This window comes from Desmodus rotundus, chromosome 1 (assembly GCF_022682495.2).
Source record: "Desmodus rotundus isolate HL8 chromosome 1, HLdesRot8A.1, whole genome shotgun sequence".
Taxonomy (NCBI): domain Eukaryota; kingdom Metazoa; phylum Chordata; class Mammalia; order Chiroptera; family Phyllostomidae; genus Desmodus; species Desmodus rotundus.
In genome coordinates, this window is record NC_071387.1 from 106,102,960 (window position 1) to 106,127,573 (window position 24,614).

At 39.5% G+C, this 24,614-nt stretch overlaps 1 protein-coding gene across 2 annotated transcripts in view; it reads right to left on the reverse strand.

Moving 5' to 3' along the window:
- GRIN2A (glutamate ionotropic receptor NMDA type subunit 2A) overlaps window positions 1–24,614 on the reverse strand; it is a 372,275-nt gene that overhangs the window by 49,433 nt on the left and 298,228 nt on the right. For both annotated transcript variants that reach the window (XM_024571552.2, XM_024571553.2), the window contains 5 exons: window positions 22,324–22,492; window positions 22,061–22,214; window positions 17,140–17,265; window positions 12,977–13,206; window positions 4,935–5,095 (listed from right to left, as the gene is read on the reverse strand). In XM_024571552.2, the coding sequence (XP_024427320.1) occupies window positions 4,935–5,095; window positions 12,977–13,206; window positions 17,140–17,265; window positions 22,061–22,214; window positions 22,324–22,492 (840 nt within the window). The remainder of the gene's footprint in view (window positions 1–4,934; window positions 5,096–12,976; window positions 13,207–17,139; window positions 17,266–22,060; window positions 22,215–22,323; window positions 22,493–24,614) is intronic.

The following is a 24,614-nucleotide window of genomic DNA, read 5'->3' on the forward strand; positions in this document are numbered from 1 at the left end:
CCAATCAGTAGAGACCAGGACCCTGAAAACATACTCCTGAAAAGCTGATAAATATTGTATTGAAATCCTCCCCTGGGACATCCCCTAAAATCTCCACCCTGAAAACCCCTTAGGACAGAGGACCCAGGATGCTTGCTCTCCCTCCCGGAGCACGTCCATGCTTTTTCCCTCAGGCACATTTTCCTTGCCTTTCTTTCTCTCTCCTAGGCTCCAAGGGCCTTTTTTTTTTTTTCCTCTGTAACTTATTCCTGAGCCCATCTCTTCTGCTCACTTCTACATCTATGACTTTCTAAATAAACTCTCTCTTAATATTTTCAGTCTTTGCTCTCAATTCTTTCCTATCCAGAACTCAAATACTGAGGTTGGTGAACCAAGGTCCGGTCTGACCCCATGGGTCTAACATCTGGTTGTCATTCTCACTGCCACCAACAGTATGTCTTGATCTTGAATTTTGGAACATTTTAAATACATGTTAAAGTGTTCAACACGAATAAAAGAATCTCAGAACTATTTTTACAAATCAGAGATTCCAGCCCTTTCATTATTTAGATGGGGAAACTGAGGCTCAAAGAGGTCCAAGGCCACAGCTTGCTAATCATAGAGTCAAGACTCAAACCAAGCTGGGAGTCTCATTCAACCATAATCCAAAGTCCCTCTTGTGTTCCAGACTCTTACAGGAAGTTGCAATCTATGAAGCAGCCTTCCCACCTTACTGACACTGGTGTTTACACACACACCTTACTGGGCATCAGATGAATGTTGCCGAGACTTGTAGGTAAAGGGTTGGGACCCAACAGACAAGCTATGTGTTCTGGATTCTAAGTCAAGGCTCACTGGATTTTAAGCTATTAGGGGAATTAACGATTCAGGAGCATGTGGCGCACCCACTTCTACCTTCCATTGGGTTGGAATCTTCTAGAGATGCTGTATATAGTGAAGGAGGGAAATGCCTATTTTTTAAAGATGGTGGTAGGTCCATGGGAGTTCATTTTAATATTTATTATTCCTTAAACAGTATACCCTCATTATATTTACTTTGTAAAATTATTTTATAATACATTTCACATTTTAAAATATTTCATAATTAAAAAATTTAAAAAGGAAACAAGATGTGGGAGGGAAGACAAAGACCACTAAGTGTGGCATGGCTGCCACTTGAGAGAAGTGGGAGGTGAGCAGACATGACCAGCTCAGTTTGTCTGACCTGTGCCGTACTGTGGTAGCCATTCCCAAATTTTGGTTCTCATCGTCATATGGGGAGTTGGAGTCACATCTCACATTCTATACTCAGAAAAATGCTAAATATTAGAAATGCAACCAAAATAGAAAGAAACAGGAAATAGCTATTTTGTAACCTCAGAGTGAAGAGGACCTTTAAATTATAGCTCAAAATCCAGAAGTCACAAAAAAAGACTGGTAAATATGACTACAAAAAATAAAAATCTGCATGGAAAAGAACTCATCCTCAAGCTCGAAAGACAAACAAGAAAACTGGGAAAACATTTGTAATCACACCACAAATAAAGCGCTCATTTCTCTACTATACAATTAAAATAACCCCTAATAAGCCAATAGAAAAAAATGAATGACGAAAAGACCACAACTGAAACAAACAAAACCATATCCATGGCTAAAATGGAAAGGCATAAAAAAAAATGTGTCTTTTCTGATATGTAGTAAAATTGAACATACATTCTGTAGCTTAGCAATTCCAGTCTTAGGTGCACAGCAAGAGAAATGTACTCACTTGTGCAACAAAATACATGTGAAAATGCTGTTTGAAACATTACATATAATAGCCTCATTGGGATACTATGCAAATGTTCATCAAGACTTGAAGAGACAGATGAATTTGTGCTTTATCCCCACAATGAAATTCTATACAGCAATGAGAATGAGAGAACTGTAATATGCAACCATCTCATAAACAATGTTGAAAAACAAAGCAGCCGGAAAAAAAAAAAACATATGGTATGTTTTTACTTACATGTTGGAATAACAGGCAAAGAGAATCTACTTCGGAAGAGGGCATGGTCCACACAAAATAGTGACTGCAAGAGGCTGTGATGGTGGGGGGGAGGGTCTGGCAATTTGGTGACGTCTTGTTAATTGACCTTGAGGATCAGTTTGTATACTCAATGTTTACATATTTTCTGCATTTTTTAGCTTTATAAAACATTTTGAAAAACCATTGGAAGCCAGAATGAGCAGTGCGTCAATGAGGTTTGGATAAGGAATGGACTCAACATCTAAATAAATACTGTCCTAGCCCCTGCCAAGATACCAAAGAGATTCCAGAGACTGAAAAGACAAACTGCTACCAGCCAAACCTCCTGGGATAGTTTGCAGAGACCTGGGTCTGGTGGTTTGGAGGAGGTCCCCTCTGCACCCCCAGACACAAAGGAGCATTGAGGCTTTTACATTGGCCCACAGAACAGCCCAGAGGACAAGGCTATGGATTCAAAAGAATGCACTAATATAGGAGACCGTTCTGTGTGGCGTGGGCCCAGCTTCCACTCAGAAAGGCCAGTGGGGAGCGAGGTCCAGCACACAGGACCCACACCCACGGATAGGCTCTCCCATGGGGAATCAGGCCCTCATTGTACCTAGGCCACTTTGAGACTTCAGCTTTTTGCTAAAACTCCCTCACCCTGAATTGAGGCAGTAAACGTTTACTGCATATCTTTAAAGTAACTTCCTAAAATCTATGCTGAATCTTCCAAGGACCAGTGTAACCAGCTTAACCACTTTTCCCTTTACATTTGCAAATATCCTTCCTCTTTTATGTAATTAGCAACACCCTCTCCTTTGTTTTCTGTAACCATCTAAAGGGAACCTGTGCATAGTAAATGAGGATCATCCTCCATGTAATGTGCCCAGAAAAGCAATAAAAGCCTGTCAAGGCAAGGGTCCTGGTGCTCTCCTCTTGAGAGAGTGGCCGTGCCATCCCTTTTCCTGCACAGGATTTCTGTAGTCCGTGTGTACTTGTCTATTGCTGCTACAACACAGGATCCTGCTGGCCAGGATCCGCATCACAGTATAGTAACATTTTGCTTGTCAGGAATCCCTGGTGATTGGGACAAAGCATGTAAGTTAATTTTCTGAATAAGTAAAACTTTCGTCATTAAACAACTCCTTTATTTAAAGCAGAGTCATTTTTAGTGAAACCCTTTCAAAAATGCATTTCACACATCCCTGATATTTTGGTAAGTCTACTGAATAGTATTTAACCTTTACACCAAATTACAACACTAACAATTAGGCCCTCTCTTTATGCCAGGCAATTTCTAAAATGCTTTCCCACACATTTTCTCATGAAACCCCTGTGAATTAGTTCCTAGTATTAATCTCATTTTATATACGAGATTGAGAGCCATTAAAACACTGTCCAAGTTCATACAGCAAATAACAGCCAGGGAGAAGGAGATGCGTATTCCAGCTTCACAGCCTGAACTAACCACTGTGCTGTCTTCTCTCTACAGCTTCAGTTATTTCACATATGCTACCGCAATGTCACAGGTACTGAACAATATTAGGTATAGCTGTACAGAGATTGAGTTCTCATTGCTTTTCTCTCTGTATTGCCTTTCTCCTTTATCAAAGTTATACTCTTTGTTTTCACATAAAACTATACTCTGAAACTCCTACCTAAAAATCAGCAAAAAATCTATAGCACTGTGTTTTCACCACTTTAAATAAACTCTCAATCTCCTTAGATCTTTCTGTTAAAAAAAAAAGAAAAAGAAACAAACAACAGGCCCAAACTGGAGTTGCTTATGCCAAGCCCAGCATTAGCAAACCAAGACTTGATTGCAGTTTCAGCTGCTCCCCAGGAATGTGACCTTTAACCAGTCAATCTGGAATTACCTGGTCAGTACTAGTGAGGTAATCTGCCTGCCTACATGACCATCCCTAGAGGAAAGTGACCTGACCTGAAATGATCCACTCTTTGCTAGAAACTGCTTTTCCTGCCCTCTTCTGCTTATAAAAACCTTCCATTTTGTACAGATCCTCAGAACTCCTTTTTAGTTGCTAACTAAATGGATGCTGCCCATTTAATGAATCATTGAATAAAGCCAATTAGATCTTTAAATGAACAGTGGAGGTTCAGAATGAATCACCCCAAGATGTCCCACTCTGGCATACAGATTATTTTGAGCTGAAAACAAATGAGGCCCAGAAGGCTCGGGACAAGACTTTGTCCTCCCCCCTTACCGCCCCAAAGAATTTAATAGAGAACCTGCTCTAAAAAGGGAGATATCATCCTAGGTAACTACAGTTTAATATGAACTTGGTGCAGTGGACAAAGAGGAACCTGCCAAAGCCCATCTGATCAAAGTCCTTCTTCCCTGTGTCCCACTGTTTCAAGATGGCACAGCAAACATTTGTTTACTAAACATTAACTTTTTTTCATCCCCTTGTAACTGCCTTACTTCCTTTTGAAGTCCTGGACCCCTACTCCCTACTCCTCAGTCCAGAATGACACATATACTTCACTTTGCCTCACTGTCTTTAGAATTCTCACGCTTATGAGAATTTCCTGTGCACATGTACTAAACTTGATTTTCTCCTCTTAATCCGCCTTCTTTCATTTTAATTATTCTACCAGCCAGAAGAACTCAGCTGAATTTTGTTTTTTAACATTTCTATTTGGGTAAAATAGCCCATGGAGTTGGACCAACCTCTTTATCAGTTTAAGAAACTCCACTGGTTCTCTGCATTTCAAAGTGTACTGGACTTGCTTTTCCTTAACACAACTCAGAAGGAAACCTGTGATGATCATCAGGTTAACAAAAGCAGCCCCTAACTGGGGTCCATCTTGACTGCATAGCTCTCCAATGAGGGCAGATAAGCACCAATGCATGCAGAGAGTCATTTTCTGTAAGGTTTATCAGGTGGCAGGCCTGCAGAGAAAAAGAAACCAACATCCTTACCCTGTTTTCAAGCTGACCAAGGCGTCCTCTACTCCCTTCTGATTAAATTTGGTCATGTACTGATGCATGTAGGGGTAGTTATTCCGAATGTTTCTTTCGGTACTGCCGTTAGGCACTGTGCCAAATCGAAAAGGTGGGGAATAGTCATGAGGTCTCTGAAACTGGAGAGAAAGGGAGACAAAGACAGAGAGAAAGAAAATATAGGAGAAAGAGGAGGAGGAGGAAAAGAAGTCAGCCATCACTTTGCCTTGTGTGAGTTAAACATATGCATGCATTAACACAGCAAAAACACAATCATTTTTGTGCTTCTTAATCACATCTTCCACTGGTCTGTGAGCTCCAGTGTCTTGTTCCATACTGTTCCCCAGTACATACTGGCTGAATATGCAGGAGATACTTGTTGGACTGAATTTTTTCAAGCCATTATAGACAGTAGCCTAGTGGTAGGCGCTGGGGAACTAGAAGAGCTCAGTAAATGCTAGCTGAGCAGGAATGAAGTTATTATTTTAGTTCAGTTAATTTATCCATCTTAGGATGAAATCTGTGATCCTCACCAATCACTCCCTTGTGTCAACTCCATTTACAATGACCTTCACCTCACCCAGAAAATGATGAAGGGAAGCAGAATTTGTTACCCCAAAATATGTTTCTTTGACATAAGGATTATCCGGGGGTGGTTACTTTTAAGAAACAGTGGACACAGGTGTAGCTCTGAAAACCAAGTAGAAGTTAACCATTTTGTGAGAGACATTTACATTTAAAGGGAGAATCTCTATTTGTAAGGGCATCTTTTTCTCTGTACCAGGGAAGAGGAAGATGACTAAATCTCTTATAACTCTTATAGGTAGAGAAGGCAACTGACTTAAGTCTGCATACAATCAAACCCTTGTTAACTGTGCTTTTCCTGGTAACCTCCCATAATTTGCTTCCCCCCATCATCTTTTGTCTTTAGCTGGAGATGGTATTTAAGGTCATGGCTTGGGCTATTTAAGGGAGTTACTCAGTTTTCTTGGATATCTCCCCTGCATACAGATGTAATACTTGTTATTAAATTTGTTTGTTTTCCTCTTGTTAATCTGCCTTTTATTATGAGAGACAATCAGTTCTCAGCCTAAAACATAGAAGGGTAAAAGGAAAATTATTTTTTCCCCTGTAATGACTATCTATATGTTGCCATTGATTCATCCTTTACCCACTCATTCCTCTATACATGTGATACACTCATTGGAGGCCTAACATACTCCAGGCATAATGTCAGGCTCATGAAGATTTGTTGAGCTGAAGTCCCTACTAAGCATTAGCTTCCTGTGGGTGTCCATGTTGCATATGGTCCTCCAGCCTCCATGAAAGCTCATTGTCCATGATCCTCTAGTCTTCCATGATTGGCTGATACTATCCATTCACAACTTCAGTGTTTGGGGCAACCTAACCAGATTAGGAGTCATGAGAACTGGGTCTGAGTCCCCAAAACACAATGAAAATCTGGAGGCAACGCAGGCCTATGGCTATGAGTCTGAGTTCAGGTTTACAGATTGCAAAAATCAGGTTTTATCACTTACAGACAGTGGGACCTTAGATAAGTCACTTCACTTCACCCTGCCTCCATTTATTTTCTACCTGTAGGTGGGAAACATATCAGTACTTCTCCTGCAGGGGCGATGGGAAGTTCTAAAATTACAATACTTGTCAGGTAATTAGAATAGTGCCCAAGACAGAGTAAGCACTCAAAAATAAAACTAATATTATTATTCATTTTTACTGTTATTATGGGCAAAAAAAAAGGAACCTGGGCCTCAATTTTCTATGAAATATGTAATTCTGAAACTAGAAAGTGATGAAAATAGACCATAAGCTAAGGTCTGAACTCCATTCTTCCTCAGAGACTGTATTTACAATCCCTTCTCTTAGAAGCAAGGACCTTGAGACCCAGAGAGGGAAAGGACCCCCAGCAGTTCCATGGTGAAACCAGGACTAGAATGCACAGGTCTCTTAGGCTTCCAAAGGCCAGCATGTCCTCCATGGAACTGAGAACTGCTAGAGAAAGCAAGCAAAGTTACCCAAGAGTCAGACCAACCAGAAACACTATTTTTTCCCAGACTTCATTTCACTGTTAATTAAAATTTCCAGTTGAAAACCATTTTCCCTAAATTAGGCATGCTGCTGCCTAAATAAGCTGCCACAACAGCATTGGAGGGAAGCAACCAAACATCGTCCAAAGGAGATCGTCCTGCTGGGTGCCTTGGCTGGGAGTGTGTGCGTGTGTCAACAGCAAAATGCTCTTTGCACTCACTCCAGCAAGCAGATCCCCAACTCATCACTGAAAGAGTAGGAGCCCTGAGCCCAGGCTCGTCTACATGGCAGCTGCCTGCTCTGGGAGACAGAAGCAACAGCACTGTTCATAAATCTACATGTTGTAGCAGCAGGTCCCAATCTCCAGAGATATCCAGTGATAGCCAATTTGACGAACTGCCTTCCACTTCACTCCCCATCTGTTGCAGGGGTGCTGAGCATGTCTTTTAGATTCCCTTTCTTCCCTGCCTCTGGTTTGCACAGCGACATGCAGGTAATCAGCCTCTGGGATGAATTTCTACAATCCTCTGGCCTTGATTGTACCATCTCCCACACAAGATCCAGCCCAGACCAAGATCCAGGAACCTTCCCCACTAGACTAAAGGCTGTCAAACTTTATACAGCATGGCTCACAACACATTTCCCATTGCCACCTTGTACACACACACACACACACCACTTCACAGCACTCACTCTTTCTACATGTGATATACTTGACAGCATCCTTTATGTTCTGGGGTTTTTGAATGGTCACAACCCTTAAATCAATTTCATGGCTCACTAAAGAGTCACCATCTAGTGTGAAAAACAGGGGCAAGCATGACTCATCCCCTGAATTCCAGGCTTTTGCATCAAGGACACGCTGTTTCTTGCAGGAATGATTTCTACCTCAGCCTTCTGTCAGATTCACGGGCAAGCAGGAAGACATAAATGCGGGCTTTAGCAAAGGAAGGGGTGGTGCAGAGGTTTTCACTGCCAGTGGGACCAGAGAGCCATCTAATCACAGTGCCCAGAGTCAGCGAAACTCCTCACAGCTTCTCTTTCTCAAGGCTGCTCTCACTGTTCACATTAACTGGTTTCACCTTAACTTGGGCTTAGAGTGTTTAGCTCCATCTGCCACTTAGGAACACAGTCATTTTGAGCACCTGTTTAAGTTCTCCAAGCCTCAGTTCCTCTGTCTGTAAATTGGGGATTGCCTTTGCAATTAATCACAAAGTGCTTGAAAGACTTCCTGGCATCTGCATGCTTGATATACATCACATCGTCACCTGTTGTTGCCCAGAGTGACTTCAGCCAAATAATGGAGCCAGTTTCCTTCCAATATGGAGAAGAGAGGATTAGAGGGTTATATTCCAATTTTTTCCCACCCCATCTGTGGTCAGGTCTGAAAGTCATCCAGGTGAATAAGACATGGCAAGCACTTTATTTTGGAGGATGTAGAGATGCAGTTCTGGGAAATAAATTGTTTAGGAAAAATGTGGCCATTGACCAGGACATTTCTTTGTTCCTCTTATGAACAAAAGCTACACATTTATTAAAAATATCTATCTGTCTTCTGTGGCTGTAAATTAGCAACACTGGCAACCAGAACCCCTATTTTTAGTACAGTCTTCTCCACTGGCAAAGCTCCACATGCTCCTGCTGTCAGCATCAGACACCTATGGCCCTTCAGGGGCAGGGGAGGCTCAGAGGCCTCCATTTAGTAAGTCTGGTGGGCCAGGGCCACAGGCAATATAACTGCAGTGCCCAGAGACTGCCCGACTTCAGGAACCAGGGGCAATTCCCTGGATTCCCTACATTGCTATCACCAAAGAAAGGCCAACTCAGTATAATATCACTTTAGATTCCAGAAGTGAGGAATGATTTGAATCAGGCAGGGGTGATTATAAAGAGGAGGAGGAGGGAGATGAAGAGAAGGACAGGGAAAAAGCAGTAGATAATTTCTAATGCTCATATCAACCTTGCCAGAATGGTATTAATACCCTCCCTTCTTTGTGGGAAACTAAGCCTTGAGGATACTACATTCTAAAGGCCATATAACCACTGTATGGCAAGGCCAGGATTTGAACCCAGGTGCATTTGACCCCAAATACGACACTGCTTTTCCCATGATGTTAATCTGCCTCCCAGTAATGGGTTTTCCCTACCATAGTGATTAATTCCCAACATTTTGGATTTCCAACTTTCCTTTAATAATTCCTAGGGGAGCATCTACCAATGAATTCACCCTGTTGTAATTTAAACCCAAGCTCATCTAATCACACCATGGATTCCAAAGGTGTTTCTTCACAGCAAGCACTAATATTGCAAATGTTACACATGTATTCATGATTTAAAAGTAAGAGAGAGAGAAAACCCATTTGTGTGCAGAATTAAAATAAATTGATTCAATATAGATTTTTATTGTGCAGACTTTCTTGGTATATCTGCTGTTAATCATCGGGAGGATTTAGTTTATTTACTCCAAGAATTTTGCTGTTTATCTAATTGTACCAAACATTTAATTAAAAGAGCTACCTGCTTGCTGCTAATGCTCTGAGGTTGGAAACTGAGCTGTATCCCATGAGGATGTAGTATCTGTTACTAGGTGTTTCCAAATCAGAGAAGGTCAGTGAAATTATTAGTGGTTCTAATTAGTTTTCCCACAAGTGGCCATATTATTTAGAACCAAAACTATGCAGCAAGGGATTTTTTCCCCCTAGCCTTTGAAAATAGCAACAAAGAAAGCAGAATAGGCTGCCAACGATATTCTGGAAAAATCCTCACATCCAGGACATGACTCCCCAGTGCTTCTACTGCACCTCCCATCACTGCTTCTGGAAACTGTACTTTTGCTCCCACAATGTGATGGAATCATGTTACAGGGCTTTGTGTCTGAAGGAGCCTTATAGGCTACAAGGCACATTCATGTTTGCAGTCTCCTTTCATCCTCCTACAATTATGAGTCCCAGACTTACAGAGAGGAGTAAGGAGACATCGACAGGTTACATGACTGTGAAAGCATTGCAGAGCCTGCGTGTGGTGAAGAGGAAACAGGAACCCAGCTTTCACAGCTATGAGTGCAGGGTTTTTCTGCTGCCTCACAGATGCTGCATATTTTAGGTGGACCTTGGCCAGAAGTCAAGCCTGAGCCTAGGAACTGGGTAAACATGATTTATTAAGGAAGGGTTCCAGGTCAAACCAGAAGGGAGAGGGTGAAAAGGTCAGGGAGAAGGAGGATGCCAACCAAGGGTATAATTTGAGGCAAAGTCTTAGTCTCAGCTTGATCTAGCAGGGAGCTCTGGAGAGTAAACTGTTCCTGAGTTTGTGCTGCCTGGAAGCAACAGAGCAGCTGGGCTTGTGTGCTCTCACACTGGTTAGTTGTTGGTTACAGGCAACTGAAAAACTTGGGGAACTTAAATCCCAGGCATTTATAGTTCCTGTGCCCACAGGCAATGATCCTGTGAAGATCCCTTGTCTGAGTCTTTATCAGTGAAGGTGGGGCTGGCACACAGAGCTGGAAAAGGGATCTCAGGGCAGCCAGCTGGGTGCCAACAGTGTCCACACACCGTGATTGCTTCAATCAGCAAGTATGACCTGAGCACCCACTCAGTGCCAGTCTACTCTTTGATACGCACTCTCTTGCTATCCCCTGCTCCAAGTCAATTTTCAATTTTAAGTGAATTTATTGGGTTGACATTGGTTACTAAAATTATATAAGTTTTAGGTGTACAGTGCTGTAACACATCATCTATACACTGTATTGTGTGTTCACCACCCCAAGTCAAGTCTCCTTCCATCACCATTTATCGCCCCTTTACCCCCTTCTATGTCTCCCCACTCCCCTTTCCCTCTGGTAATTACCATGCTGTTGTCTGTGTCTATGAGGTTTTTTTTCTTAATTCCTTCCCCTTTTTCACCCAGCTGCCTCAAGCCCTCTCCTTTCTGACAGCTGTCAGTCTATGAGTCTGTTTCTATTTTGTTTGTTAGCTTTTTGATCATTAGATTCCACATATGAGTGAAATCACATGGCATTTGTCTTTCTCTGACTAGCTTATTTCACTTAGCATAGTGATCTCCAGGACCACCTTTTGCGATATTATTCACTGTTGCAAAAGGTGAGATTTCCTTCTTTTTTATTCCATTGTGTAAATGTACCACAGCTTTTTTTATCTGCTCACCTACTGAGCACTTGATCTCCCCAAGTCAATTTTAATCTCATCAGTTTTATTTCCTCTACAACACTCATTTCTTCCTGGAATTTTCTTCTCTGTTTACATTTACTTGTTTGTTGTTTATTTCTTTCTATTAGAACTTAAGTTTCATAGGAGCACCATCTCAGGTTGCTAAGTTCACTACAGTGGCCAGGAAAGACAATCCCAAGAGGTGGAAGCTTCTCCAAGACCTGAGAGTCGAAGGGGAGCCAGCCATGAGAATGGGAAGAACACTGGAGGCAGAGGATGTAGAGTGCAAGGGCACTGTGTTGGAAATAAACTTGGAGTTTTTAAGGTATGGAGAGGGGCCTTCATGAGGTAAAAGGAGGGGATATTTCGAGTAAGGCAAAATATAAAGGGCTTTGTCGCCATGGTATGTAGAATGGCATTTACTCAAATTACAGTGGGAAGTCATCAGAGGGGGACCAACCACTTCCAAGAGTGATGGCGATTTTGTGAAGGTGACTCGCCCCAACCCCTCAGTATCTCTGATGACAGGCTCTCTGTACCTCTTCCAACCATAGGCAGATAACACGGATAAGCTGCTGGGCTTTTCACAGACTGATTTTCTATTCAGCAGTTTATTGATGAATGCCAAAAGCATATATGCAGACTTATGTCAACAAGACATGATGGTGCGATTTTATAAAGAGAAACAAATTATCCACACACAAGACAGAAAATCTTTGCAGCAGTGCAATCTCCATACTGCTGAGCATAGCAACACGGGATTTGTTTCCTGAACCTAGAGAATTTCAATAGCAGGGTGCACCCGGTTTACCTCCTTTCTTCCTCTACGTGCATTTCTGAATATCTGCTCACACCCCACAACCCTCCTTACATTTCAGTGGAGAATGAGAGCAGGTGTTACCACTCTCGGCTTACTGATGTAAGCATAGCACCATGAGGGAGGGTTGGAGGTGTGTCTGACTGAAAGGAGCTGGTGGGAAATGAAAAGCTATGCTCCCTTCATGTCTCTTGAAGACATTTCAGGTGAGTCAGGCGTGCTGATAATGGGGCTGATCAGCCACAGAATAAAAAGGAGCTGTCAGCTTTCTCTCTCTGTATGGCTTCAAGATGACTTTTTTTCATATCATAGATGAAGAATCCAAGGCATGGAGTCTATAAGACCCTCCTACAAGATCACAGAATCAGGAGACACTGACAGCCTAGAGTGCCCCACTTTGCCCCACATTTCTCCTTGTCCAGGCTAGTGGATCTTCCTCAACATAACACTCTCCTTGAAAGGATGAGCTCCAGCCCGAGCTAGAACATGCCTTGAGTCACAGAGCCTCATCACTGGCAAGATCATATAAATATGAGCAGTGACCATGTGGGGAAATGGCTTCCAAGTTAGATCTGGAACCTTTCAGACCTGGGAGGCCTATGTTTATGGTTCTGTTCCTAAATTTTTTAGAAATATGCCAATTTATTTTTATTCATTTATTTTTTTCACTTTCTTTTTTAAAATTTTTTTAATTTTATTTTTATTCAGTTACAATTGTCTGCATTTTCTCCCCATCTCTCCACCCCACCCCAGGCAATCCCACCTCCCTCTTCCACCTCTACCCTCCCCCTTGATTTTGTCCTTGTGTCCTTTATAATAGCTCCTGTAGACCCCTCTCCAAATATGCCAATTTAAATTGAGAGAAAAACAGTCCTCTGGCTTTGTGCTTTTGAGTGGATGGGTTTGGATGATAGAATCTGAATCATTCCCTTCCGAGAGAAGAGCATTTATGATCAACCCCTCAGGCAGAGATGAAAGCAAGGTGACTTTACCTTTTTGTCACTGAGGCCAGTCACTTGGTCCACAAATTCCTCCTGGATCATGAAAGCAGCCAGATTGGCTGTGTAGCTGGCTAGGAATATGACAGCAAAGAAGGCCCACACGGACACCATAATCTTGCTGGTGGTGCCTTTAGGATTCTGGACAGGCACAGAGTTGTTGAATACCAGGCCCCAAAGGAGCCATATAGCTTTCCCAATTGTAAAAGAAGGCCCGTGGGGCGCTGCAAATGACAGAAAGGACATTCTCAGCATTTCCTGAGTGTTTACTAACTTCATGATGGCCACCGGCCACAATGAAAGTTGCTAGAAGATGGAATTACACCACAGTTGCATCCCTTCATTGCCTCAGAACCACAGTCACAATATCTCCTTTTTTCTTTACAAATTAGCATTTGTCCCATATTTCTACCATAGCTGGATTTTTGCCAGGTTTCCTTAAAGATGAAAAAACAAAAAAGGAAGAAAAAATGATTATGCAAAATGTGAGTTTGAATGAGAAGTAGTGTTATGACCTATTTTAAATTTAGATTTGATTTCTTTTGGGGGGGAATCTCCTCAATAAACATAAAAAAAGCTGTACAGAAATGTGTGCATGGAGATAGCTCCAGTATTCACTGGCTATGCCTCCATCACATAAGAACCATGCAATTCAGTGGCACTGGTGTTTGGTGTTCTAATCCAATTGTCCCTAGCATTTGCTCCTATTCAAATTCAGATGCACAGTGTTCACAATATAAGAATTAAATGCAACTACAACTCTCTCCAAATGGAAACATTAAGGAACAAAGCGATAGAGCTTAATTCTTTAAATACTTCACAAATGGAAGACAGTTGGTTGCAGGATCATGGAAATGAATTGTGATATTATGTTAATTCTCCTCCTCTCAGTGTACCCCTGCAACAAGTTTGTGTACCTCTTAAGATTCTTAAATGTTCCTTTGCAACAGATTTAACTTAAGAAGCAGGACAATGTGGCAAAATCTATTGGAGTGGGGAGTATGCAGGTCATAAAAAGCACACGTTAGGGCTTTCAGGTCTATTAGATTGGCCAAAAGTCCATTTAGTTTTTTATTTTTCTGTAAAATAAACAACACATTTTTCATTTGCACCAATAACTTTATTGATTTGGATATTTTGAGTAGGTATGTCAGCTATCTCCTGCTATTGACTTCTAGTGGGTAGTGGCCAGGGGTGCTGCTAAACATCTTCCAATGCAAAAGACAGCCTCACAACAAAGAATCATTTGGCCACAATGCCAATTGTACCAAGAAACTTTGCAAACCACTTTTGACATGTTCAATCAATCACAGCACCTTCTCCATACACTGCACAAATCTTTTGTTTCAGTTGCGTTTTTATCTTTCTTGAAATAATAAAGCATAAGTTGCTTATTTTCTTCCATCTTCAATATTAAAATGGCTATGCACAAATTCACCAATTTTGATTTTTTTAAAAAATGCATGTGGATATGATAGCTGTCACCATGCCATATAACACAATTGTTTCAAATTAAGTTAAAGACAACTAAGCACTACTAGAGCCATTGTAAAAATAATAATAATAAACAAACTTTTTGGTCAACCCAATATTTTGCTCAAGGGAAAAAAAAATCAATGTATGTCCTCATATCATTATTTAAAAGGCCTTCCTTTTAACCCAAGGTTAATTTTCATTTAAGTAAATGAAGATGTAAAAAATCGATCTGCTTAGACTTCAGTTGGAGATGCCAGCAGAGGAGGCAATAAATAAAGTGGCAGAAGAGAATTTAGAATGATGGAAGTTCTTGGCAGAGAGCCTAGGAGAAGCACGCTTTTCACACACTGGAGGTCAAACTCAGGCTACAGCAATACTTATAATATCCATACATAACACAAAAGAAAAGGCCATTAATTGTATTCTTTTCAACTTCAAGCTCTCCTGTTTCTCTTTGTCCAATTTTATGATCTTCTGGGCTTATTCCCAAGAGGCTGAGAACTCTTAAAAAAATAATGAGAGTCAATCCACTTAACTTCATGAACTACTTCATTTTATTAAGAGCGCATGTTGATCAGAAGTGACAGCTATCTGGGAATCAGAAATGGGCAGTTGTAAGGGATCTGTCCAAGACTTTTGGGAATTCCTGATTCATGAATACTATTACTAGGTCATATAATTTTCCCCTATAAAGTGCAGTGAAATGGAAATGAAAACCATTTTGCACAAATAAATAAGTAGCTGTCATTTCCTGAGAGTTTCCACAAGCTGTTGAGCAGGAAATAGAAAGCCTTGTTTTACAGTAAACTTCTAGTGTGTGATTCAGCCAAAGGAGAAATTATTATTATACATGATAGGCTTTGGAAAACTTTTTGTTCTCCAAGATATATCTCATATTTATCCACTTATCTCCATCTCCATTACCCCGGCCAAGTCCAACTACTGTAATCCTTTCCCTTGGAGAACTGTAACACCTTCCTGACTGGTCCCCTTCTTCCAATGCTGCCACCATTTTCATTGTCTTGATAGATAGCTCCAGTGACCTTCCACACTGGCCATGTTTTATCCCCTTCTTCCTTCCCACTGTATGTTGAAGAGAACCTGAAATACTTACCATAGTCAATAGCCTTCTTTCTGATTTCATCTTACACCACTGTCCACCTCTCTCACCTACACCTTCTCTGTTTCTTAAGCATACCAAGATTTATTTCATATCAAAGCCTTTGTATTTGCTGTTCCCTCTGCATGGAATGCTTTTCCGTCAGTTTTTCTCATGATTGAGATTTTCTTATTCTTTAAGTTTCAGTTCAAATGTCATCTCTTCCAAAAGTTCTTCCCTGCTTGACCATCTTACTTAAGTAGCAACTCCATGCCATCACTTCACTTTGTTTTTTTTTTTCCTTCTTGAGACTTATTACAATCTGTGATTATTAATTCATGTATTTACATGTTATCTACACAACTAAATTCTCAGCTCCCTTAGGGTAAGGAAGTTTCTAGCCAATTTACCACGTTACCCCCCTGCACCAGCACGGCGCCTGGCACATAGTACACTCAACCAACAGTCATCAAATAAATGCATGAGTTCATAAAGAGCACGAACTCTGGTTCTGCAAGGGTAAATACCTACTCTGTTCATCACCCACTGAAAATCGTCTCAGGTTCCACTCTGCTGGAGAGCTCCTTACAGGTTTGTTGCATCACCTTTTAGTGAAGACCTGGCAATTCTCCCATTTAAACACAACATGATTTTTTATGGCATGTTTACTATGTTTGATTGATTGGAGATAGTTTATGTAGTAATCACCACTTTTCAGTGGTGAAGAAGTGGAGGATTACAATAAAACCAAGTTTCTAATAGGTTCCCATCACCTGTTGTCTGTTTCCAACACTGAATCTTCCAAGTGAAAAGAGTATGTGGCAAATTAAAGTTTTGTTTTTGAATAACTGTTCCTTGAAGATATGTTGTCTTCTACAATCTCAAGTCATTTTTCAGATTTGTTGCTGGCACCCTTCTGATATACCATCCACTTAGCATTTGTGGTGCAATGAAGAAAATTCTCTCAAAATGATATAATGTGTTTATGTACTTGACATGAATATTGGTTTGTGTGGGAGCCTCTTAAGAAGTTATAGCCAATGAATGCCTCCCAATTCAATTTCCTATCTACTGATTGCCACTTTATCAAATAAAAAGGTCACTCACTGTCAAGAGGAAAATATAACTCTTTGGGGGAAAATACCATTTTATAATTATATTTATTATCAAATGAATGCAATTATGATTCAGTACTTTGGAGAATATTCTTTAACTAGATTCTATAAAGCCATTTTCTTACATAGTCAAAAGTTGAGACTTACTACAATGTTAAGATTTCTTTTGACACGGATAATTAAAATTAATTGCCAGAAAAACTTCTTCAAATCTGCTTTCTCAACATATTGAATATCAGTAGTTTTCACCTAACAACTATGAACTCCACATTATAACAAGATGAAATGTCTCATTTTGTTTTATCCTTCTTTTCAGATAAAATAATAAGTAATATCAATGACCCAGAACCATTTGTACAATGGTTCAGCAAGGCAAATAGAGGATAATGTGTTCCAAATCTGAAATAGTAACTGAAAGAAAATGAAATGGCATCAATGTTGAATCATGCTTAGGAAGGCATTCTTACCTTTCCCTTTAGCTAAGTTTCTGTTGTATCCAACAGGACTGAAGTATTCAAAAACAAAAACAGCTATGGCAGACACGATGAGCAGCATCACAAACATCATCACCCAGACAGAGGCGCTGAATGGTTCTGCAGAGAAACAGGAGACATTGTCAGTTTACTCTTCCTCACAGCCAGGGCCAGCAGGAAGTCCAGAGGTCCACTGGCAGGCTCACCGAGAAACTTTCTCTAGTGTGAATCTGATCATTCAAAAGGAGCTAGTCATTGTTTACTCATACATTTAAACCATTCTTTATTTTGCAAAATATTTGAGGTACTTTATAAGACTGTACAGAATAGAATAAAAAATAGAGAAGAGCATATGACATTTTACAAATCAGGTCAAGGATAATAAAAACAAAATAGAATGGTAATACCAGGGGAGGAAGCTAGATGCAAATAAGGAGGCCACAGGGTTCTATATAATCATAGAATCACCTAGGGAACCAAAGCTGGGGAAAAATAAGGCTAGACTCAAATAGTCAACCATCAGGCTCCTGCCAATGAGCATGGGTTTCATTATTGTTTTCACTCTTATTTTTATATGCTGGAGAGATGACGTGCAGGATACTCCAGAAGTACAGGGAGAATTATGACCTGTTAGAAAAGGATCATAATTCATGGAGTGGATAGGAATATTGGAAAGTCCTGTCTGCCTCCACTGCTAACACTCTCCATCTCACCTTATGCTCCAGACAGATGAGATCTACACAATTTTAGACTTTTGTTGATGTTGGTAATGGGCTTAAATGCAATTGAAAAGTCATTTGAGGACATTCCCATCATAATTCAATAAAAAGGCTTCACTTAAAGAGCAGAGGGAATGAAGTAATAGAGAGATGATTATTTCCCCTAAAAGTAGTTTCCACCAGTTCATTTTCATGTGGAGGTCACAAGAGGGCAGACTAAGTCACAAGGTTCTAAATGTTAGAACACTCTAAAAAGGTAAGAGATATAGAAAATAACATTTCTATTCAATCTGATTGAGGCTATGCAAATGAGCTGAATGGAGCCATTTATCTGTGTTGTGATATAGATTTGCTAGAAAATCAACAGGGACTAAAATTTTAAAAAATGAATATACAGAGTGGGGCCAAAGTAGGTTTACAAGTTGTTCAAATGGAAAAATACAGTAATTAATAAACAATAATACAAGAGTAAACTCTGTGTTTCACTTACTTACAACTGTAAACCTACTTTTGGCCCAGCCTGTATCTCTGCCCGAATGCATCATTTGAAAAGAAACTGCCCTGGGACAACAATAAGCTTATAATCCCTTTCATCATAAGCAAACACGTTCTGAGAGTAAAGTGAGAGAAGCCTAATAATACCTCTTAAAGAACAGACATTTTATTATTGTTAAATTGTTTTTCTGATGGAACTAGTAGTAATCATAAAGAACTAGGCCGAAAGCAGTCCACCTTATTAAACTCTGTGACTACCTAATATAACTACAGGTCATCATAAATTCCCATTTAATGAGCTTAAGATATAACAAGAAAATATTACAGCTAAAGCTTTAACTGTTTCAGATAATTTTAAAACTGGATGGAATGCTTTGCAATGCAGTTTTGACAGTGCAAATATGTTAAAAAGCAACAGGTCACAACACAATTAACTAATGCAATGTGGGCTTGAAGAAATCAACAAGACAACTGAAAATTAGCTAAATTTAGCTTAAGTAATAAATAATATTATGTCCCTAACATCATAGCAATTTGGTAATGAGGTGTATCCAAAATGGAGGCGAAATAAATGAATAGTTGAGATATTAAAAATTAATATTCAAGAATAGAGATGTTTAATTAATTTTCCACATTGGTATACTAATGGCGCACTATGTCTTACCAGAGAAGGATCATTGTGATAAGCAAATGAACAAGTACATGGGAAATATTTGGTACCACGCACTGCACACTGTATACATGTAACAAATTAAGTAACTGTTTGATTCTAGTTACTGGTGGTAGGGGATGCCGTTCAGGGTCCTGATAGGCATCCTTATTTTTAAAACATGGACACTTGCTTCTCTGATAACTTCCTTTTATCTGCAGGTTGTGAGAAAACATTATAAAAATTTTAAGGGGAATCCTTATTGAATTCTTCTACTCACAAGTCAGAATCTATAAACCTGCAGTGGGCTTCATTTGGCAGTTGATTCATCCTAGTCACTAACTGGTCAGAAAATTAGATGGAAGCTGAGCAAATAAGTGATGCCAGACGATTTCTAACTTTCCAGGGACAACATCTATCTCTTGACCTGTGAGTACAGTACAGAGCCAGAAGGATTCTGCTGCAGTATTCTGATTTTAGTAAGTTTAAGTTAGGTAGCTATTAGTACCCTGAAGGTTTGCTATTGTCAGGCGTGACACTTCAAGTGCGTGTGTACACATACTCACAAACCCCTCACAACAAAGAAAAGCATTAGAACAATCAGTGGTAAAGAACTATCTATAATATCTAAGGAGTGACCCAGAATTCGGATAAGTCTGGATTATATCCTCTACTGGTTTAAAACAGATGCAACATTTCTCCACGAGGGAACGTCAATCTTTGAGACTCTAGGTCAGCATTTCTTTCATTCAAAGAATACAACCTGCTTAGAAAGTCTTTAGAATTAACTGAATGGAAATATTGCAAGAGATGTCATTTCTGTCCTTGAAGAGTCACTGGTTACATTTTTACACAAAAGCTCAGTGGCATTACCTACAAGGGTTTCTGATGTGAGTTAATGGGGTTTGCAGAGAAGAAAGAATAGGAAATAATGAAGAGCTGTGCAATCAGATTTTGAATGTTTTGGCTCTTCCAGATGACTGAGCCAGTGAATGGAAAAAATGTAGTTTAGCATGGTTCATTATGACTTTGAAAACCTGCAGATAATGACCGTAAATAAAGGGGTACACAGTTGATCGAATAGGGATGTAATTTAGTGAGTAGGAAAAATATTAAGCCTACTGTGTAAAAACAACTTCGAAAATAGTTTCGTCTACCTACAATTTATTTTATTTTATTTTAAAATACAGTAGGAAGAATAAGGGGAAAAGGAAGCTTGGCTAAATTTAGCAAAAATGCTTGACTTTTTATGAAAATATTCTACTAATGAAAGTTAGATAAAAATCTAGAGAAACTGGGTTGAGGCCAGATTCAATATCAGCGACCCATTTTTATGAAACAAGCCAATCAATATTTTTTCTCTCTGATTGAACTGGGAAAAAAGTTCTCTCTAGCTCACTACGGAGATATGTGGACACTTTGTGAAAAGAAAGAGATCTCTTTCCCTAAGTTCACTTCCTCCAAACTTTTCTGAACCTTCAGGGATAAAGATCCCTGTGGAGGGGTCTCATAGGAAATAGGAGGGGGGAAATGACTAGGAGTAACTAATAATTATTAAGATTCTGCACATGTTGCATATATGGATCAGTGGGTTATATATTTCATAGTATAACGGGGCTCCCTTCTTAAGACATGGGCATTGTTATCCATTCCAGACAAAGGCACAAAAGGAACATAATGAAGTGTGAGCTTGTTAAGGTCTACATTATGCCAATGAAGGTTATGACATTCGAATGAAGGGGTGCAAAATCATAACCCAGTGAGTGGCAAAGATTTCAACAGCTTAAATAAATTATCAAAAATGGACATAGTAAATCCATATCTCTGTGAGTAAGGCAGTATCCAAAACCTTGTTAGTCAACAGTTCACTCAAGAAAATGAAGCATAAAAAGTTTCATTGGATGCTGACAAGCAAGTAAATGAAGACAATGGAGGAATAAGATGATAGGCCTGAGGTTGGTGTCTACAAATTGGCTCTTGTCTGCAGTTTGAATTCTCTAATAGACAAAGGGTTTTTCGTCTTAAAAAAAATGCCATAAATTTAGTTGTCCTTAATCTGTTTTCCCCCTCTCGTACAGTTTTCTTCTAGGTGTCAACATTCATGTTAACCTCCACAAATTTGGGAGAAACACTAACAGAGGAAAGTCAAGGGGAAGTTAATCTAAATCCCGTGATCTTCAAGCTAGTCACTATCAAAAAACATTTATGCTAGCCAAATGCTCAACACAACATTTTCCTTTAAAAAAATGTTTGGCTATGCTCCATGCAGTTTCAACTACTCTAGCTAGACTACCTAATGCATTTATACCGATAATGCTAAAGAAAACTAGATGATAGAAAATACGAATTGACTTTGCCTTAAAATAATTCTATGTAAAAACATAAATTTTTAAAATAGTTGAAAGGAACATAAACAGAATTTTCTGCTTTTTAAGCCATTCAGCTTAAAGGATAGTCACACTTAAAATATGACTATTAATCTTAAATCAGTATATATTCTTCAGACTACTTCTATTTTGTTTATTAGAGTACTGGTATAAATCATTTCCTAGTCATCATTATTTTCACTCCTATACCCAGTAAATAAGTGACTGTCATCCCAGTGAGGGATGGAGGATGGGGATGTGGATGTTCAATAACAGATTATGGGATGATTTAAAATTAACTGTGGACAGGTAGGTTTATTTTTTAAATGTCTTTAAGGCTCTAAGAAATATGTCTACTCTTCTACACTCTACATAATCAAGACCAGTATCTGAATATGTGATTGTATTTTCAGTAGATTTTTCCTACTTAAAGATAAATGAGAGTGGTGGGGGAAAAATAGAGAAAATTGTACTTGAACAACACTTTTTAGAAAAGATAAATGAAAGATGTTAACTGAGGGAAAAAAGTGAATTGGGATAATTCAAATATGACATGCTTTGGAATATGCTGATGTGGTTAAATGGAACTGAAGCAGCTCCTATCTAGGTTCCATCCTTTGAGCAAGCAAGATAACATACCCATAATTCATTACACGAAAGTAATAGAGACTATGAAGTTCAAATACCTAGAAAAGCAGATGGTGACACAGTGCCATTGCTTCTTGAAACCATGACACTGATTCCTGTCTCCACAAAGGGCACAGAGAAGTCCACCACTTCAGAACGTTCCTCATTGATGGTGAGTGAGCCAACTGCCATGACTGCCCGCTGATAGACCACCTGGATGCAAGGCAAGAAAGCACAGTACCTTTATTCATCCTCCCCACATCACTGAGGCCCTCAGGCCCTAAGTCTGAATGAGAGCCCATGAGATGAAAAGATAACTTACTTCACCAATCATTCCATTCCACACGTTGTTAACTTTTTTGCCATGCTTCCCATTCGTAACCAGGTAAAGGTCATAGGTAAACTTCACAGTTCTGGAGAGCTTCTTTAGGATATCGATGCAGAAACCCTTGCAGCATTTTTTAACATTCATTCCCTCATTGGTTGAATTACTATAGAGAAAAATCCCAAGACCATAGACTATTAGTACCAGAAAATTTGTTCACAATCATTAGCTACGTTCTTCCGCTATTTTTCACATGGGAAATTACAGCTCAAATTGAGGAAGTGGCTTTTCCAATGGTATGTAGTGAGTTTATGACAGCAAAAGTGGAAAGTGTTCTTAATTATGAGAGTAATCATGACAATGGCTAACATTTATTGAGTAATTACTATTGGCTATGCACTGTGCTAAATGCTTTGCACTAATTATTGGCTTAATCTCCATGACATTTCTCTTAATTAGGTAGTATTTTTATCCCTATTATGCACTATAGTTACTGACTCTTATTTTTAAAAGTTTATAACACATATAACTCTTTAGACCAGAGTTTAGTTATTTGATCTTAACTCAACTACAGAAACTTACTAGAAAATAGAAGAGGATGTGCAATTCCCAGGTGAAGATTGTGCTGCATCCTATCATTGCAGACAGAGGTTTGCAAACAGAGGACAAAGTAAGGGTGACTGGCTTAGGAAAAGCACTTTCCTTACTAAGCAAAAACACCTCAGCTAAGAATCAGGCGACATGAGGTTTACCCCATGTTTGAGACCACAGATTTAATGTCTCACGATTGAGTCATCTGTCAAAGGAGGGCTCACTCATTCATAACATTTTCCCTCCCTACCTACATGGCAGGAAGTATAAAATGTGACACTATCAAAGAGCAATGTCCTTCATCAGAAAAAAAAAAAGCCCTATTAAAATACAGAATGCTTTAAAAGCTGTCTTAAAAGCTATCATAATCTACCAAGGTTATATCCATTGTTTTGTGCTAGCCACCTTGCTTTATTTAACTGACCAAGTCATACTCAAAGGACACCCACAAAAATCAGAAATGCCTTTAAAAGGGAAGGAAGCATGTAGGAAGATTGACACCTCTCTGGGCAATACACTTGATTCCACCTTGCACTTGTGGATTTCCTCTGCTTTTGAGTCATGTACGTCATGAGATGTGTGCTCTAGTTGAATACTTCATTGTTGGCACATCTACACATCAAACTATTACCTGAGCACTAAAATGGTATTTAGAGAAATCCAACATCACAATAAGAAAATACCTATGTTTCCATATCCTATGAAAAAGTAAGTTACACAGTGATACATACAGAATGATCATAGCTATATAAAAACAGATGAACGTAGGAAATATCTGAATGGAAAAAACAACAAAATATAAAGCATAGCTATTTTTGAATGGTGAGACATGGTTTTTTCATTTTCATATTTTTAGCCTCCCCCCACCAAATTATCTGTAGTGAGTATATACTACATACATAACTGGATACACACACATCAAGCATCTTTGCTATAGAGCTACATCTATACCCATGAAAATAGATTTGATAATGTAACTGTGAGTAATGAAAGTGGGTTGCGAAATGAAATCTTTATTTCAGTGTTTATCTTATCTCAGGATCACAGCTCACCATTGCCTCCTGTCTTCACCATTGCCTCCTTCCTATCCTGTCCCCACTCTCAGCTTGGTTCTGCCAGCCAGACCACCTTCGAGACTTTATTTCTAGTCTAGAGGCTCAATAACCTCCCCTGATCCTGTGACTTTCAGCTTGGGAGGCATGGGAGGCCTCATATCTATATATTTACATATGATGATTGGTGGACTCAACTCCATAGTGTAATAGATAGTAGGTATCTTCCCGATCCCCACCAATCTCACAGAGTAGAAGGGATCAGGCTACAATTAAAACTGCTATGAGCACATGAAATTAATGGCATTTCCAAATATGACTTCCTTCTTGGTATCTGTAACTCTGAAAAAATGTGTCAAAATCAAATTCTCTTTCTTCCTGGCCACTATAGGCTATGCATTGATGCATCTTCTCTACCTCTTGCCATTTGTGTCTCCCTCACTCTCTGTTCCTTTGCTTCTTTTATTACAGCCTCTTCCTTCCCTTGGTCAAGGTTCTTAGAAGAGTTTGGACAAGAGTTACAAATGCCCCAGGTTTGAGATTCAGGGTCACAGGCAGGTAGTGACCTATATGATTCTTTGGCCTCCCTGGGCACCTCAACCAGTTTATAAGTTAATTATGCCCCCATGTCCCCTTATACTAAGT